A 20,000-nucleotide genomic window follows, 5' to 3' on the forward strand; every position below is an offset into this window, starting at 1 on the left:
ATGTGGCCTGGGTTCGATTCCTTGACTGGGCGTCAAATGTAGGTGTCTATGAGAGAAAAGTGCTTTAAATTGTCAAGATGAGAGTGAGAATCACTTCACCCCTTCGTCTATAACCCGCGCTTCAAATTTATTTTGTTTGTTTCATTCAATATCATCTTAACTTCCAAATTGTGACTTGCAGACTCGTACCAGTGACATGCTGGTCTCCCGTTGAACACAGAAGAGGCTGAGACTAGATAGTCACATGCCAGAGCCAACCATTAGTACTGATAGGAGTTGAAGTGTTGGCTATTTACAAACTTTTCTTTAAGCAGATTGCATTACCTGTGTGCAACTGTTATCTTAAAAGGAAATGATTAACCACTTTAAAATGAAATTACTACTTTCGGTATAAAGTAAGAAAATGTTAAAAGAATGAAACTTGAGTTGGACCAATATAGTTTAAGGTGTTACCAAGTGGAATGCAAAAAGTGCTGGCGTCCAATAAGTAAAGCTTCAAATGTTTCAGTACAAGATTTTACAGAACATATTACCCACTCAAGCGAGCTTATACCGATATGGCATAAAAAACAGTGATCGCTCCACCCTTTGCAAAAGCGAGAAGCAAACATTAGACCACCTCCTAGTCTCTCATAGCCTTAGTCTTGATGGTATGAAAAAACACGAGAACAGATCTTATTAAATTCGTGTAAACTCTTATACGGTTGTAACGTTAGGTCGACTGATGGGCAGACACTAAATCACTGTATTCTTCCTTCAAAATGTTATATTTTTTGTGCTGGTGCATGGGCGGGAGGATGAGCTTTGTTTCCGGACTTTCCTTTTGCGGCTGCATGAAAGATTTATCATTCTAAAAGAGATCGCTACTGCTAAAAAATTCCCTAAGAATGTTTTTTCGAGAGTGGGCTTTCCAAGGACTTTCTTTCTCTGTTCTCTTTCTCTTTCTCTTCCGGTAGCATTGTAACACGCAATAACACTCAGAGAAGAGATCTAATCTGCAGATTGTAATCTTGCGTCTGTAAACAGCATTTTTCACAATGACTGCAAAATTCTCGCGCGCTCATCGGCTAATTTTTGTGGTCAATAAGCGGACAGACACATAAATTTATCATTTATGCGTTTCGAAGAGTTTAATTTGTGAAATGTCGATCTGTCACTTTTTAACAATAGAAAGTCTCCTTTTTTTTTCATTAGCCAATAAGGGAGCGAGAAACCTTATGAATTTGGTCGCGTCAGATGGAATAAACTTGAATTTTCTTGCATTTTTGTCTCGCGTTCTTCTCGTGCTTTGACTCTATTTTAACCTCTCTGCCTTTTTGTTATTGTAAAAAACAAATTGATGTCAGTTTTTGATATGTCTGTCCTGTTATTGACAATGAATTTCGTCAAATTTGTTAAATGCGTACTTCGTCTTATTCTTGTCATTCTTGCATATTTGTGTTAATAAAACAGTTTTTCTTTTAAAAATGGGTAACCAGTATGAATATCAAATAGGAGATAACAAGAATTATTTTGCAATAAAATGCAAGGCTAGTTCCCCAGTCCTTGATGGTAAAGTCAATCAAAATAGCCTGAAAGCTTTAACAACTACTTGTGTTTTTGGATTTTGTTCCAAGACAGGTTCCTCATTAGATATTTCATTTTGGCTAACAAACGCAAATACCAAAAGAATTGCAGGAAAGCGACCTCGGTTTGCTCTCATTAAGAATGACCTATGACCATGGACATATTACAACTATGATCGCCATTACAATCTTCACCACTATAACGACCGTGACTACAACGATTGTCGTGATCACTGGGAACAACGTGGCTACCATGACTACCGGGACCACCGTAAACATCTGGAGTACCATGGGCACTATGCATGATGATCATCCATAGCCACAATGGCTGCGGACGAGTGACCACCACAACCACAATGATGATCGTAATCTCTCGGTTAGGACGATGACCCTTGCCACCAGGACCACTCCGACAATCCGCGGGACCACCTGCTCTTTGATTGGATACCTCATGTTAGCAAAAAAAGTAAATGAAAAATTAGTTAGCAATCTTAATTTAATTTCTTCAGGCAAAGAACCCTTTAGTAAGTTCTTGGCGTCAAAGATTTGGGAATCAATACCTTTTTTATTTTAGAATATGCCTGGTAATAGTTGTTGGAGAGAATACAATTATTTGTTGTTGAGTAACCAGATTTAATTTTAATACATCCAATTGATAGACAGAGAGAGACTTTCATAACTTAATCTTAGGTCTTCCGTTTTAATAAACTTCAATAGCAAATGTGTTTTAAACTTTTAGCCCACGACTAGAAGCATACAACTTAATTGTATTTGTGCAACGCTGCTTTAACAGACCGAAATATTTTTAGATTGGTTTTCCCGCAAAACCAGACCTTTCCAGCTAATCATAAGTCTTCCAGGATAAATCATTACCCATCGGATTGAGAATCTTATTTAAGAACCAAACTTTTATTTGAGAACTAGTCTAAAGAAAGCTTGATTTGTGAAAATGGCGTTACATATATAGACCTACAATCTCGGACAAAACTGTTGAGACAATAACACAAATTCGCCTTCATTTTTAAACATGCCTACTTACTCTCCCCTTCCCACTCCCCTCCCCCCCCCTCCCCTCTCAGTCAATGTTGCTGAGTATCGTCATATGTTCTACAGTATATTTCTGACCAAGATAAGTCAATATTGAAGTTGGGGGGGAGGGAAAAGAGCAGGTTTTAAGCGGTACATTTGGATAACTTGTTGGAGTACCAAAAATGTTCTTTTGTCTCAACAGGTTCTGTCCGAGATTGTAGTATTGGATTTGTATCCTCCTGTTTATAGGCTTCTGCTTGCACTCGATGGTGTTAAACCTGAAAAACATCTATGCTACTTTGGATACAGTACACCAGCAATCAATTTCTTTGAGGATAACATTTTTTTTTCTTTCTCTAAATGATCTTTTCTGTAGTAGATACATTGAGGATAGTAGATAGACTAATACGAAAAAGGTAAAGGAAAAATGACATACTCGCCCTTATATGGACAAATTGAGCAATTGTTTCTTGTGGACACCTGAAAAGTTCAGGTTGCTTCAACAGGATTGGAATCCATAACCTGTGATTTGATTAAGTGTGAATAAAGAATTGAATGAATGAATTGAATGTAGATATGAAATAAACCTGAAAAAGGTAATTCATTTTCATCACCAAAGAATCATCCATCAAGCACGATAGAATTAATCCAAAGCAGTCTACAACTTTCCTTTACGGATGGTGTTATTTGCAGGCCGCAGATTGCAGGTTGCAGGTTGCAGTATGGGAGGTGGCGTGGTCCAGTGATTAGGGCGTTGGTTTTAGCATGCGGTTGCCCTGGGGTTCAAATCCTGTTCTAGCCTCTGGTTTGGATTTGTTTCCAGTTGTCCCGGATTCAACTCTACCACGCTTTGTAAATAGCCATTTTGTTGCCTCCTGCCACTTGGGGGTGTTAATCATGTTTCTTTCTATTATTAAAAGTGGGGTGCCTGTGAACTAACTTGATAGCAAACTGCACTTTCACTACAAATATAACAAATTGATGTCAGTTTTTCATGCGTCTGTCCTGGATCCACGAGGCGATAGCAACAGAACAAAATTTTCCGGAAACTTGAAATAGCACAAGAAAGTTCTGCAAGTACAAAAGAACTTGAAGTTGAAATCCATCATCGCTGCACCAGACGAGAACATCATTCAAACCAGCCTGAAAAACACATCTGTTGGCTTTGCCAGGAGGAGTTGAGCAGCAAGGAGCTTCTTCTTGTGCACTACGAACATCACATGACATTTGAGGAGTCGTCAAGTTGAGGCGCCTTGGTGTCTTTTAATGTCAAGAAACTTTGTTTAAATTGCTTTAAAATGGCAATGTGGTTGAAGTTATCTTGTTTATGATTAAATTAAAAGGTAAAAAGGTGCCATATGAGATGCCATATATCCCAAGCTTTCGTTTTGCATTCCTGCTAGTACTAACGGTTTTTTGTGGGTGTGCTTAGAAATGCACAGTGATGTATCCTAGCGTTTTACAGGGGAAGCAAGACCAAGACTGAGCTTTTTTTTTCAGCGTTTGGTTTCTTCATTGTAACGAGATATCTTTTAATTTTAATTTTTGTAAATTATGTGTTCAGTTGAAAACGGACCGCAATGTTTGCGCTATACCTTGTGATTTCCATCATATGAGAACAGAACGATCAAATTAAGATCGGTTTTTGAAATCTTCGCTCGAGAACTGAGGAAAGTCATCGCCATACCGGCTCCGTTCATTCCTATCAGTAGACTAATGCCAAAATCTCTGACCTGAGAAATCTATTTCCCACGACATCAGATCATGATTCCTTACAACAAAAACACTTTTCGAATTAGCAGTCGACCAAATATAGGCAATCAACTTCCTCAGTTTCGACAGTCCAGTAAAATCTGGTAATCCCAATTCCTATGAGACGAAAAAGCTACCATACAGTACAAGGAGTATTTGTTGCATACTTAGAACCGCAATTAATCGATTATTAGTGTATTATTTTTGTTTACCGTTGAAAGTTACATTTGTTGTTAATATACTACTACCGTGACTTTTTTGCCATTCTTGCAATTAAATTGGCCAAGAAGTTTATAAGCCAAATCTGGAATAACCGTATGTGAAAAATACAGTTGGTATTTTAGGTACCAGCATAAACAAATGGCCGAATTGAACGTAAAAACGTTCTTGATAGTCCTATAACAAATTGGGTTCTGAACAATGTAGTTCCCGAAGCTGTCAAAGTGGAAGTATCCCATCCAACTTGCTAGTTCTTCTCTGTCGGCTGTTAAACAAATCGAAGCATGTCAAGTCTCACATCCTTTTACGAGCAGAAATCTTGTCATCACGATAATGTGACTGCGCTCGTCGACCTCCAAGACTATAAGACCATTAGCCATTCCCTGGGGAAAGCGGGGGGACCCCGGGCTAATTACATTCGTTATAGGGTCTTATAGGGAGATTTGAACGACAATCTTACCTGGGGGTTGGGAAAAATCAGGGAGATTTTGTTCTCTAACACCTCGCACCAGGGTAACATCGAAGTACTTAGTAAAAAGAAACTCTGAGTCATTTCAAGTTGTTTGCATGTATGGAATTGCAGCCGCCGAACACAAGAATGCGGGCTCATCCAACTCCTTGTGGTTTGTTTCGGCAACATGGCCAATCTCGACCCCCAAAGCTTCTCTTGACTGAGGGAGAGAAGAACTCTGGGGAACCCTGAAACAAAGTGTAGTAAAGTGTCTTCCAATTAATCTTCGTGTACAGATGCACAGCTGATGCCACTCGTAGGATTGAGAAAATAAAGTTTTGCAAAAATTTTAGCCGAATGCGTGCGGCAATTAAGAAAACAAATAAAGAAGCCTCGCCTGTGATGTGTTTCGAGAAATAGGGAATACACTCGCGGACTACATCTCAAGTTTCCCCTACATTTCTTTCGTGCTCTATCCGCTTCCTGCGTGCTTTACAACATAACAGGTCACACGCGAGGCCTCTTCATTTGTTAATTATGATAGTCTTATACCTCTCTAGGAGGGGCAATTTCTTGACTTTGCTTGCTCTGGGGCCCCATCTATCAGAGGGAAATTGAAATATTTGGCTGAGCCCTTTGCAAAGTCCCCTCCCTTGACTGGGGCCCCTCTGCCCTCTAGATTATGGCCGTTGATAGGTGCATTTGCGTCAAACTTTAGCATCAAATTGTATTCTAAATCGTTTCTTAATGTTGTAAATTTGTTTTTCAAAAGCAAGGGAAATTTCAGCCTCATGCCATGATCATTCGCACTCGATGGTGTCAAACGCTGAGACCCGTCTGTAAAAAGTCATGACTTTGTACACCGTCCGTACAATCAGGGGCACCCAACGTCAATTTTCGGAAAATATCTGTTCGGAAGACGATTTGAGATCTAGAATTTTCGGAACATCTGTTGTAAAATTTCTTGCTTGCCTGCCTGTCCTAGGATTTTCAAACATCTGAAAAAATGGTATAATTGCCCATTTTTAACGGATTTTACCTTTAAAAGGTCACCTAGAATTTTCGAGAGCGTTTTTCCAGGCTGAAATTTTCGAAAAGGTTAATTTTGATCCCTAGAATTTTGAGATCACTAAACTTTCAGCTAGGAGATCCGAACAGATAAAAAAAATAGGGGATAAAAATATGCCTATATCTACCGTTTAAATACTAAAATACGTTTAACAATGCTATGTTTAAGTGGTTTTGAACTATATTCCCGTTGGGTGCCCCTGGTACAATAGCAACAGCGATCAGTTTCTTTGAGGATAACGTATTTTTCCCTAGCTCGATATCTGCTTCTTTCTAAATTAGATATTTGTTGCTGTAAATACTGAGAATAGCGTGAATAAAGAAATTAAATTGAATCGAGATGCAAATCCGAAAAAATGCAAATCCGAAACACAAGACGAATAGTGATCAAGCAAAATAGTATTGCTCTCTTGCGTCCCCTAACCAGTCTACGTCTTTCCTCATAAACAGAGTTGCAAACATGACGTCCTCTCCCTTCTCTCAAGTCCGCTGGTCAGAATGGCATGTCCATTGCGAAGAGAAGGAGTGAACTGAAGGTCCGAGCTGTTGTGAGCGAAAGCTATCTAACAGAAGGTAAGAAAGTTTGTTACTGCATTTTAAGTGAGAGATCGGTCTCTTCGAAGGTGTTGTATCGTTAAATCTTTGTTTGCCTGCTTCTTCCTTCTCGGAAATGATCGTGGCCGTGTCTAGATATCTGGCAGCCGGACATATTGATCGGGCGCAACTCTTTTAGAACGTGTAATAATCGAGTATCAATTTAGTGTGTTCTTTTCTTGCGTTGTGTTCGTTCGGGCGCAACTCCTTCGAGTAATAATTGAGTTTTACTGTGGTCTTGTGTTGTTTCCGTTATTAGGGGTTGTGTTTTGTGGGACGCAAACGGTGAAACCGTGACAATCGTATAATCGGAAGAATGAAAATAGGCGGTCAGTATAAAATAAAGACCGCGGACTGCGGACTGCGGACTGTGGACCGGGTATAAAATGAGGACCAGGTATAAAACTCGGACTGCGGGCCGGCTACAAAACGCCGACTGGCCGCGGACTAGATATGAAACAAGTTTTAAAAAACAGAGCATACAACAAAACTAGGTTTGTTCTGGCCCAGATCCAGATTTTAAAGAAAGGCCTTGAGTACTCTTATGACCTCTTATTCCGTGTCAAAATATTGTCACGTACACAGAAATGCTCAGTTACAACATCGGCAAGGCTAGAGAAAATAAGAGTAGAGATTTTATCTCAAAATTTAAAAATTAAACGAGACTTACCTTAAGTTGAAGTTTGATTGTAATTCTATGAGTTATTGGACAAGGAAACTAAAGAGTCATGTGAGATATGCGCACGCAGATCAAGTGTTCAGTCTTCAGTAAAAAAGTGTTTAGGGTAGGGAAACAAAATCCCTATCACACATCAAGAAAATAGTTTGGGATGGGTGACTCCTTAGTTTCCTTGTCCAATAACGCATAGAATTACATCAAACTTCAACTTAAGGTAAGTCTTGTTTAATTTTTAAATTCTATTTTGTCATTGGACTACATCACTAAGGAGTCATGTGAGAGTTTCAAAGTGTTGGGATCACAAGCTTGAGGGCTTGGGTCAAAACAAACCAACAAAGAGGCAAACCCAACAAACAATATAATATAAAATTTGACAGTGTACAATAATAGCACAATATTCGCCCAATGATTTTTCTGTATACATGAATCTAACAAAACCTGACCAAAATTGTTGTCAGTTTGTAAGGGCTTGTTATAAAACCTATTGAACGTTGAGGCGTTAGCCCAGCCAGCCGCTTGCAAAATGGTTGCAATATCCGCATTAAGGCATTTTGCTGCCGACGATGAGGCTGCTCTTGTGCTGTGTCCAGTAAACTTCTCAATACCAGACTGCTTTAATACGTGTACCTCTTTAAGCCACCTAGATAGTGTATCTGTGGCGACTGCCTTACGTGGCTTTCGGTAACTAATTAGCAACTGAGTGTTACATGTACCTCCATGTTAGTTTTTTCAAGGTATTTTAGTTCTTTCAAGGTATTCTTTTAGTACTTTGATAGGGCAGAGTTTTTCATTAGGAATGAATGATTCAATCACTAATGGACTTTGGTGGTTTCCAGGTCTAAATGTTTTTAGCAATTTTGTGAAGCAAAAAATGCACTCTTTGTGCCCAAGTTTAAGGTAATCAATAGATAATGCTTTCAATGTTTGACATCTTTGGGCTAAGATCAGAGCCAAAAGCATAGTAAGTTTCATAGTTAAGTTCTTAAGGGTAAGTCCTTAAACAAGAGGTAGAGTTTTGTAAAAAATCAAGGACGGTACGAACATCCAGACATTTCTTGGTATTTCGGTAGGCTTGGTCTAGTTTCAAAGACTCCCTTCATAAATCTAGGCACACTAGGATGGTACTCAAAAGATATGTTGTTTGACAGAGTAATTATAGCAGATAATGCACTCCGTGCTGTGTTACGTCCACTGTAACCTATACCTTCATCATATACTTCTCCTATAAAGTTTACACCTTCTGCGACAGTTGGCGAAATTGGATTAACTTGCCTTTTACTACAGTTTAAAAAAATCATTAATAATTCATGAGCCTAACAGCCTATCAAAACACCGATAAAACGTCACGTGTATGAGCTTTATATCCTGATAAGACACTCCTCGTTAGTATTCTTTATATAAAGAATACTAATAAGGCATAGCTTGTTTTTATTGTATGCTAATATTCACCTCTCACAATTTGAACCATTGTTTTGAGTCCAGAGGGACACGCTCTTTGTGGAATGTTTTTTAAGCCGTTCAAAAAACGCGCAGTACGTGTTTTATCGGGTCTAAAAACACTCGGCTAAGCCTCCTGTTTTTAAACCCCGATAAATCACTGCTTCTCGTTTTTTAAACATTACATAGCTTCCATTTTTACAAGGTGCCTTCGGGTCCCTGATCTCCAAGATGCTTCCATGTTATTGGTACCTGTTGAAGAAAAGCCTCTGTTTTGGAGTTGTTTCCGGATAAGTGGCACATCAGTAGGGATGGTTTCTGGTGAAGTTGGTGTTTTCGTTTGAGTGACTGGGCAGATATTATGTCCTCTCGGTCGCCGGCAAAACCACTGGTGCCTGGAGGAGCATCTTCATTGCCACTGGCCACCACCACCACTTGGGTATAACCAAAATCCCGTCTGATTGTTCCTTCCGAATCTTCTGTAGGACTAAGCTTATTATGTTAAATGGAGGAAAAGCATAAAACTTGTAGTTACTCCATGTCAAGTGAAAAGCGTTGACAGCAAAAGCTTCCGGGTCTGGATGATATGAAATATACATGTATGGCTTGACTTGATAATTAATGTGAGAGGCAAACAGATCAAGATTCGGGGTAAAACAAAGTTGTGCACACGATTGCTGAAATAATGTTTTGTTAAGGCACCATTCTGTGTTACGCCTAGATTTTCGAGATTCAGAGCCTGCCTCCATGTTCTCTTTCCCCGGAATTCAGGCAACAGTGAGCCATATATTGTTTGCAATACTCCAATCCCAAATAGTTTTAACTAAGAAATTCAACTTAGTTGAATGACTGGTGCCCATTTTATTAGCTATAACCTGAACTGTTGTGTTATCAACCAGGACTCTAACATGTCTTCCTGGTACTAGTGGTCTATAAGCTTGTAAGCCAATAATGCAAGATAGTTGATATGGGTGTCCTTCTTTGTAGCTGTCCAGAGCCCCCCTGTAGAGAGGTCATTTACTGCGCACCCCCATCCTTGTGTAGATGCATCAGTACGAGTGGTGATTTGTGGGTCAGGTCTGTCTATTTTATTGACTGCAGTATCTATACAATCGTTTTACTACTGAAGCTCCTCTCTAGCAAATGGTGTCAAAATTCTCAGCTTTTTGTGTAAGGGCTTAAGATTTTTCATGTTCTGTAATGCGAAAATGAAGAGGGTCATACATTACCCCAGGAAAACTAGATATGATGAGGCCCACAACTTGTGCCACCTCACGAATCCACACTCTTTTACATGACAGAATTTGAGTTACAACTGTCTTCACACTTGTTTGCCTTGTCTAAAGTAGGTGATACTGTCACATGGATTTAGTTCAAAACAAACCCCAGATATACTAGAATTTGTGTGGGTATGAAAACTGATTTTTTACGGTGAAGAACAAAACCGAGATTGCCCAGCAATGTTGTGCCAATAAAATTAGAGGCACATTCCGTAAATCCACAGATGCCATATAACAATTTGGTTACATTAAGCTAAGAGCAGTCCAAATTGAATACATCTTAAAATGCCTACACACCACATTTTTATTTAAACTTTTCAGATTCAGGATTAATCTATGTGGCCCATCATCTTTGGGCCGGAGAAATATGGGGGAGATAAAATCACTCTGCGCCGAAACAAACTCAACAATAACTTCTTTGGCCAATAAATGTTGAATTTCTTGCGCAATAACACTATTTTTCTGCGTTGAAACATGTTTGAACGAAGCCACATCTTCAATATAAAATAATGTATCACCTTCGACATATTCTCGGCTAAATTGCTTACCTGTAAAGTTTTAAAAATCATTTCATCTGCTGTATTTACTGCCTCTGATTTCCCTGATTTCCCCTCTTTTGTGAGTTTGTCTTCAACTTGGGGAATGATTTTGGCGGGTACTGCTTCCAGTAGCGGCCTTTAAACAAAAAATTTTCTCCTCGTCGTTGTCTGTTATCCGAGACAGCATTGTTGTTATTCGAGAAGCGGCCTGCTTTCCCTTGGTTATGTCGTTCAGGGAAAGTGGTTTTACTTATCTTGTTCGAGGCCCGAATGTCGTTTAATCGTGATTACAGATTATCGCCAAACAATAGCAACGTTACCAGGACGTCCGAGGCACATAAACTGCTCTAGTGTTTGTGCAAAGTGAGTATGGCGTCACGACGCCGCAACGATAGCTCACACGACGTGTGGCCTAGCAGTGCCAACGCATCTGTATTTAGTTTTACTAGCTTATCAAGCTCCGGCAGTTTTTTCTGCCTCAATTGCACTTGCGTTTCTGTGGACAGAGGCAAAATACCCCGACTTTTGCATTGACTTTTGTATTGACGAGGCGCGAAGGTCCTGTTGTCTGGTTTGTTGTCAAGTTTGTCCCAAATCTCCGTGTTAACATGAGCCTGTCCTGCCTGTCGCAGTTTCCTGGTCGACTGTATTTTCCATCTTTTCTTTCAGTTTTGGTTCGCTAAGTTTAGCTGACCAACGTTTGATGATAATGTCGGCAAGTTGCTGATTAATATTCGGACCAATGTCCTCGTCTTGATCGAAGTCTTGACAGAGGTCGGTCAGCAAAGCGTCATACTCGTGTCGAGCATCTGAGACGCTTGTTTCACCCTCTGTGGCCGTGTCGACCTGGGGTTCTGTCGTTTTAAGGAGCGTTTCGCCGTCGCTGAGATCGCTTTCAGCATCCTTTCCATGTTCCGTTCCGTTCTGTGGCTTATTCGCTTAAACGGTTTCTCCATGGACAACATGGACGCAGTCATGTTTTCGTTAGAATTTGGCTTAAATTCTTCAACACTTTTGGCATCTCTTCCTCGTTGTCTCGATCGCCATGGTCATCCAACAAAGCCGTTTCATTTGCGTCAGAAGGCAGGATTTCATCCAAATCCAAGTTTCTCACCATGCTTGTAAAATTTCGACCGACACTCAAAAAGTACGTGGGCAAGAAAGTTATTTGCTGTATTTCGAGTGTGAGATCAGTCTGCTGGAAGGTGTTGTATTGTCAAATCTGGTATCAGAAGGTTTCGCCCACGAGACGATTCGCAATAATTTCCGCACAGGTCCGTACTTCATTATGCATACCGGACAAATTAATTACGCATTCACACTATTGTTTTTCTGCAAATAATATTATGCTCATGCGCAAATGAAACCACGCTCTTGTGAGAAAATGGCAGATCGGTTCCCCGATCAGTCAGAGAATGCTTTGACACCTTTAGTTGATCAAAAAAAGGCCAAGAATACTAAGAAAGGAACAAAAGTTGCACTCAACGTTTTTCGAGAGTATCTCAAGGAAAAAAAGGTAGACGACGCAAAGGACAAGTTGGCGAATGCATATGTACTGAGGATATTTTATGCTGAAGCTAGATTAAAATAATGGGGAGCTTTACCCCAAAGCTTCACTTTGAAAACTGTGCAATTCTTCAGCTTTGGGTTTAACAAATGCTGAGAAGGAAACCAATTGATTTCTGACATTACTCAACTGCTGTCCTATATAAAAAGGGAGGGATGCTCGTCGGAAATTTTAAATTAAATCTTAAAGGAGACCAATCTGGTCGTGGCCCAGGCTTTTTTTGACCCCTAAAAGAGACCATATTAAAACACAGATATATACAAAATACTGTGATTTTTAATGATGGCAATGACATTATTATCTATTACTTTCACCGTCGTGAAGAAATATAAAAATGTACACATACCCTTTTATATTTCTTCCGAAGGAGACCATCACGGCTATAACCCTAAAGGAAACTATCACGGCGGTGTATGATTGCGTTTTGCCCAGAACGCCCTAAGTGAGACCAAAATCCGAAATTTACGCCCCTAAGCGAGACGGCGAGCATCCCTCCCCTTTTTATATGGAAGAACGTAAAATGTTTTCTCCCATAATTCTCTAGATACAGCTGGAAACAGGCATCACTAAACTGTCAATCGCCAATGTCAATAAGACGACCCATAAAAGCTCAGTTCGAGGAACCCATTGGATTTCCAATTCAATACGATTATCTGCTCAAAACTGAAATATCTATCAACAACCAACTCTTCTCCTTAAATTCCCTTTCATGGGCAAATGAACCTTGAGCTCAGGCAATTCCTGGTACTCGCTTAGATCTAATGGAAGATTTGTTACCTGTACCATATATTAATTAGCAGAAACCATCTTACTTGATTCCTGCTCCTGACCGAGCATTAAGGGTAGTAAAAGAGGCACTTTTGTTCGATGGAAGGCCTTGGAACCAACCAATTTTACATGCGTCAGCCCCGTGACCAAACCAACCGCAGCGGAAGCACCTGTTGGCGGTATTTCCAGCAAATTCTGAACGGACAAAGAAAAGGACAAATAAAAGAAAAAATCTGTTCAATCAAGAGGGGGAACTAGCTGAAAACGTCAGTGTTGAATTGCGAGAGTGAGAGAACAACCAAAACTTGCTAGCTGCGTAAATAGCCTGGTAACTCGATGGGAATATTCCGGAGGACTACTAAAACACCTAGAAAACACCTGATAATAAACCACAAAAACCCTTCAAATTAGAAGAATTCAAACGCAGACCAATAGAAAATACATCAATTTTACACTAGCTACGAGTTTCAGTTCAAAGGAAATTGGTGTTTTCAATCACCATGGTGTGAAGGGTTCAGTTTTCATACTCGTCCTCAAGGAAACTTCCAAAGCAATTTCTCTCAAATCTTGAACTGTAAAAAATTTCCATGCCGTTAAGAGTATCCCGAGTGAACGCTGACTTCAGCGTCTTGTTATCAATGTTAAGGGAGTAAATATTAAGCGAGTACACTGTTTATATTACTCTTTTCATAAGATGACACCCTGTTGTCGGCTAGGGAAACCCTTTAAAAGACCTGGTTAAAATGTATGTTGCCGAATAAACTAATTAAGTATGGTGGCCGTTTTGGACACGAGACAAATACATCATTGTCGTGGCTAGTAATAAATTTTTGTCTCCATTGCGACAAAAATCGAATGTATTGGTCGCTTCGCGCATTTTCAGGGAGGCATGTTGTAAATTTCAGCCACGTCGTGAAATCGAGCATACAGCGATTGATTTTATTTTGGAAATTAACCATTTTAAAAGGGCTGTGTACACTTAAGATAACAAGGTCGTTGTCACGAAATTTACACACAGTGCCAGCAATTGGATGATTACAAGACTGAAGAAAAAAAATTGCTTACTACAACATTTTGAATTGCTGTTTGACATCGTTATCGGAAATATAGCACTTACATGCACACATTTTGTATTTGTTATCTTGTTACTTAAAGTTAATATCGTCTGTTAACTCTAATTATTTAAGGCGCTTTATTTTCTTCGGCTAAATCTGATTATCTTTAAGAAGTTTTCTTTTCTTCGCGTCACTAACTCCGTAATTTCTTAGAACACTTAACACAATTGTATGTACCGTGTTGATCGTCTTTTTATTAACTTCCTATTAATGAATGCGATGATGACGATATGACTATGGTCGTGGGCCATCGCTGGGCAGCTACATATAATTTCCATTTGGGACAAATACATCTGCCTAGGGAGAAACGGACGGAAAGGTACAAATCAGCAACTGAGCGGGAAACTGAACGAAACGATAGCACGATGAATACCATATGACACGTGATCGCTGTGTACAATATATATTAAGTCATTGACTTCTATTAACAAATTAATACACTACATCGTTTTTTGTAAGTTAAAAGATGATTAATGACTTGACTTTGACTGAAGTGTCTGTTGGACGTTGTTGATAGAAATAACTTTTTTTTCTTTTGCATTTTAGTCTTAAGTGAAATCACAATCTGTTAATGATGTCAAGATCAGTTAAGGAAAGAAACTGCCGTTGTGTCAACAAGGGTACTTGGTGTATACAGAAAAGAAGCTGTCTCAACGAGGAACAAAGTCTTCTGAGAGATGAACAAGTCCATACTGTAGAGAAGCATAATGAATGCAAAGAATGTGGCAAGTGTTTCAGCGAAACAGAGAAATTAAAGAAACGTGAAAGAACCCATACTGGAGAGAAACCTTATGAATGCGAACAATGCGGTAAGTGTTTTACCGAAGCAGGAAATTTAAGGACACCCTAAAGAGTAAATACTGGAGAGAAGCCTTATAAATGCAAACAATGTGGTAACTGTTTTAGCAAAGCAGGAAGTTTAAAGACACACGAGAGAGACCATACTGGAGAGAAACCTTATGGATGCAAACAATGTGGCAAGTGTTTTAGCGAAGCAGGGAAATTAAAGATACATGAAAGAGTCCATACTGGAGAGAAGCCTTACAAATGCAAACAATGTGGCAAATGTTTTCGCGACGCAAGAAATTTCAAGATACATGAAAGAGTCCATACTGGAGAGAAACCTTATAAATGCAAACAATGTGGTAACTGTTTTAGCAATGCCGGACATTTAAAGACACATGAACGAGTCCATACTGGAGAGAAGCCTTACAAATGCAAACAATGTGGCAAGTGCTTTAGCGTTGCAAGTAATTTAAGGGCACATGAAAGAGTCCATACTGGAGAGAAACCTTATCAATGCAAACAATGTGGCAAGTGTTTTAGCGAAGCAGGGAAATTAAAGATACATGAAAGAGTCCATACTGGAGAGAAGCCTTACAAATGCAAACAATGTGGCAAGTGTTTTAGCCAAGCAGGAAGCTTAAAGATACATGAAAGAGTCCATACTGGAGAGAAACCTTATAAATGCAAACAATGTGGTAACTGTTTTAGCAAAGCAGGAAATTTAAAGACACATGAACGAGTCCATACTGGAGAGAAACCTTATGAATGCAAACAATGTGGCAAGTGTTTTAGCGAAGCAGGAAGCTTAAAGATACATGAAAGAGTCCATACTGGAGAGAAACCTTATGAATGCAAACAATGTGGCAAGTGTTTTAGCAAAGCAGGAAGCTTAAAGATACATGAAAGAGTCCATACTGGAGAGAAACCTTATGAATGCAAACAATGTGGTAACTGTTTTAGCAACGCAGCAAATTTAAAGACACATGAAAGAGTCCATACTGGAGAGAAACCTTATGAATGCAAACAATGTGGTAACTGTTTTAGCAACGCAGCAAATTTAAAGACACATGAAAGAGTCCATACTGGAGAGAAACCTTATGAATGCAAACAATGTGGCAAGTGCTTTAGCTTTGCAAGTAATTTAAGGAGACATGAAAGAGTCCATACTGGAGAGAAGCCTTCTGAATGCAAACAATGTGGCAAGTGTTTTAGCAAAGCAGGAAGCTTAAAGATACATGAAAGAGTCCATACTGGAGAGAAACCTTATATATGCAAACAATGTGGTAAGTGTTTTAACCAATCAGGAAATTTAAAGATACATCAAAGAGTCCATACTTGAGAGAAACCTTATAAATGCAAACAATGTGGCAAGTGCTTTAGCTTTGCAAGTAATTTAAGAAGACATGAAAGAGTCTGTACTGGAGAGAAGCCTTATGAATGCAAACAATGTGGCAAGTGTTTTAGCCATGCAGGAGATTTGAGGAAACACGAAAGAGTCCACGCTAGAGAGAAGCGTTACAAACGTAAGCCAAAAGGAAACTGTTTTCGCAACAAAAAAAGTGTCAGGAAACATGAAAAAGCACTAGGACGTTCTGCAAGTGCAAGTGAACACGAAGTAGAGTTCCATCGCCCCTGCACTCCACGGGAACATAGTTCAAACCAGGGTGAAAACTACAGCTGTTGGCTTTGCAAAGAGGAGTTTTGCAGCGAGGAGCTTCTTCTTGCACACTATCAAAATCATATGACGTTTGAGGAGCCATCAACTTAAAGTAGTTGGGTGGCTTTTTAATGAATTTTGTTTAAGACTGAAAGTTTTAGTTCTTCGACCATAATGGTGTTGCGTTTGTAAATTTAAAAAGCGTTCCATTTCCTCGTTGTTAGGTTTCGTTGGACGTTACTTCGCCGCCATATGCGTTCAGTCTTTTCTAAGGTGCGTTGAAAATTAGACCATTGTTTAAATATCTAAACACAGCTTTTTTTTTTTTTTCTTCGGAGGGGGGGGTGGGGGGTGGGTTATACCAGTTCAAGCTATTGTAAATGCCCTTTTATGTGTTTTTAAAATAATATTTTAAAGGTTCCACTAGAAACAACGACTTTTTGTAACCAACGGGCCTCTTTAACCCCAACCAGCTTAAGGACGGTGCCTACTATTGTTAATGCGCATACGTTCTGCGCATCTGGAGATACTTGGATTTCCTATCGGTGATGCTTACTAATACAGGGATAGTTTTGCGCGGTTTAAAACTATCCGGAGAAAGTAGATCTTAGTAAGTACTCTTGGTATCCAAAAAGAACATTGGGGGTAACCATGCATTTTTGAGAGATAATTAAGCTTCAATTTGAGAAAGAACGCCATACATTGCTTTGTAGTTTTAAGAGTTTTACAAATATTATTCATGAATTATGTTTGAAAAATGCGTGCTTACCCCAATTTTCTTTTTGGATTTCAATAACACTTGTTAAGATCTACACTTCCTGCATAATCACACACCGGGGCAAAAATATCCTTAATTAGTAGGCACCATCCTTGAAATCCCCGGCAGCAATGCTCGGCTACATAGCAACTTAACGCACAATTTACACGGTTTTTATGGGAAAACAATTGGCAACTCCTATCCTAAAGAGAAGATAAGAAATTCTCTTCCAGAAAAGTGCCTATTCACAAACTACCCCCGATCTTTATCTTATAAGTCAAATCGATCCGAAGGAACCGTTATTTTCCAGTGGGCTATATGTTTTGTGATTGTGACACCGTCGATGGTTCCCGAGAGGAATCAACGGGAAATACTAACGACCTCGGGACCACTAAGCATATCACCTTTCTTAAGTCGTGCCAAACTTAAACCATTTTCCGCAAATACATCTTAACCACCAAATTGTTGCATATCGAAGTGTTCCTGGAGGAAAAACTTGTTTCTTTACTTTGGCAAATTTCCAAGCAGTCACATTTTGTTTCTAAAGTCAAGTGTGCATTGCCACCATATGAACTTCACTTTACGAACCTTTCTTTAGGATTATGAAATCCAAAATAAGTCATATAGACGTAAATGTTAGCATATAAATCTTGTTGTTGTTGTTGTTGTTGTTCATTAAAAGAAAAGACAAGATTATAAAGAATTTGTAATTAAAGCAAAGATTCCTTAGGTACCAAAGGGAGTCATAGACGGAAACGTCATTTGACAACATCTCAAATTCATGTCCGTTAAGCTCACAGCCTTGTTCTAGCAATATATCAGTGCACTAGTTTGATTTTGGGTTAGTGAATAAAACCGTGTGGTAAAGTGAAATAAATTTTTCAGTGGAGTTTCTTCAACAAGCGTGCAGAGTACTAGGCGAGAATGACTGCGGTCCTCACAAAAAATCCCGGCATTTGCATATCGAAAAGACAAGTATCAAAAAGATTTTCTTGTCACAGTCAAAAAAGTCATTTAATTTGGGTACACGGGGAAGACATTGGTCTTTTTTCTGCTCTTTCGATTTTTTTTTTTTGTTTTTTTTTGACATATTATTAAATCTGAAACAACATCGTACAAAGCAAGCGAAACCAAGGATATTTTTATGACGTAATCAAAGTCATAGTTGAAGTACCTGATCAGTTACCCATATATCGCGTCCTTTTAGGGTTGAATACTTTCGAGTAGTTATATACTTGTGAATGTCTTAAAATAACTTCACAAGTCGGTGGTGCATGCACATTCATTACTTCGATAGATGCTCGGGGAGATCCGAGTGCTCCATTGCAAGAGTGAAATCTTCGAACTTCCGATTATTACGTGTAATTCGGATGCTTTACCACTGAGTTGTTGGAGGTTACTAGGAGCTATGCCATTTATTGACCTTTTCACCCCCGTGGCGACCCCCACTGAGGAGTAAAATCGTCTGGGGTCAAACAAAGTTAAATCATCTACACGTTTTACTCTGCGGTGCAGGGATGGCGCAGTGGTGAGAGCACTCGCCTCCCACTAATGTGGCCTGGGTTCGATTCCTTGACTGGGCGTCAAATGTAGGTGTCTATGAGAGAAAAGTGCTTTAAATTGTCAAGATGAGAGTGAGAATCACTTCACCCCTTCGTCTATAACCCGCGCTTCAAATTTATTTTGTTTGTTTCATTCAATATCATCTTAACTTCCAAATTGTGACTTGCAGACTCGTACCAGTGACATGCTGGTCTCCCGTTGAACACAGAAGAGGCTGAGACTAGATAGTCACATGCCAGAGCCAACCATTAGTACTGATAGGAGTTGAAGTGTTGGCTATTTACAAACTTTTCTTTAAGCAGATTGCATTACCTGTGTGCAACTGTTATCTTAAAAGGAAATGATTAACCACTTTAAAATGAAATTACTACTTTCGGTATAAAGTAAGAAAATGTTAAAAGAATGAAACTTGAGTTGGACCAATATAGTTTAAGGTGTTACCAGGTGGAATGCAAAAAATGCTGGCATCCAATAAGTAAAGCTTCAAATGTTTCAGTACAAGATTTTACAGAACATATTACCCACTCAAGCGAGCTTATACCGAGATGGCATAAAAAACAGTGATCGCTCCACCCTTTGCAAAAGCGAGAAGCAAACATTAGACCACCTCCTAGTCTCTCATAGCCTTAGTCTTGATGGTATGAAAAAACACGAGAACAGATCTTATTAAATTCGTGTAAACTCTTATACGGTTGTAACGTTAGGTCGACTGATGGGCAGACACTAAATCACTGTATTCTTCCTTCAAAATGTTATATTTTTTGTGCTGGTGCATGGGCGGGAGGATGAGCTTTGTTTCCGGACTTTCCTTTTGCGGCTGCATGAAAGATTTATCATTCTAAAAGAGATCGCTACTGCTAAAAAATTCCCTAAGAATGTTTTTTCGAGAGTGGGCTTTCCAAGGACTTTCTTTCTCTGTTCTCTTTCTCTTTCTCTTCCGGTAGCATTGTAACACGCAATAACACTCAGAGAAGAGATCTAATCTGCAGATTGTAATCTTGCGTCTGTAAACAGCATTTTTCACAATGACTGCAAAATTCTCGCGCGCTCATCGGCTAATTTTTGTGGTCAATAAGCGGACAGACACATAAATTTATCATTTACGCGTTTCGAAGAGTTTAATTTGTGAAATGTCGATCTGTCACTTTTTAACAATAGAAAGTCTCCTTTTTTT

General features: G+C 39.3%; 1 protein-coding gene across 1 annotated transcript in view; it reads left to right on the top strand.

Moving 5' to 3' along the window:
- Positions 1-14,637: 14,637 nt before the first annotated feature.
- The window catches only part of LOC138040716 (uncharacterized), a 101,338-nt gene continuing 95,975 nt past the window's right edge, over positions 14,638-20,000 (top strand). The window contains 1 exon segment of the mRNA XM_068886391.1: positions 14,638-16,304. Within this exon segment, the coding sequence (XP_068742492.1) occupies positions 14,638-16,304 (1,667 nt within the window).

This window comes from Montipora capricornis, chromosome 3 (assembly GCF_036669925.1).
Source record: "Montipora capricornis isolate CH-2021 chromosome 3, ASM3666992v2, whole genome shotgun sequence".
NCBI lineage: Eukaryota > Metazoa > Cnidaria > Anthozoa > Scleractinia > Acroporidae > Montipora > Montipora capricornis.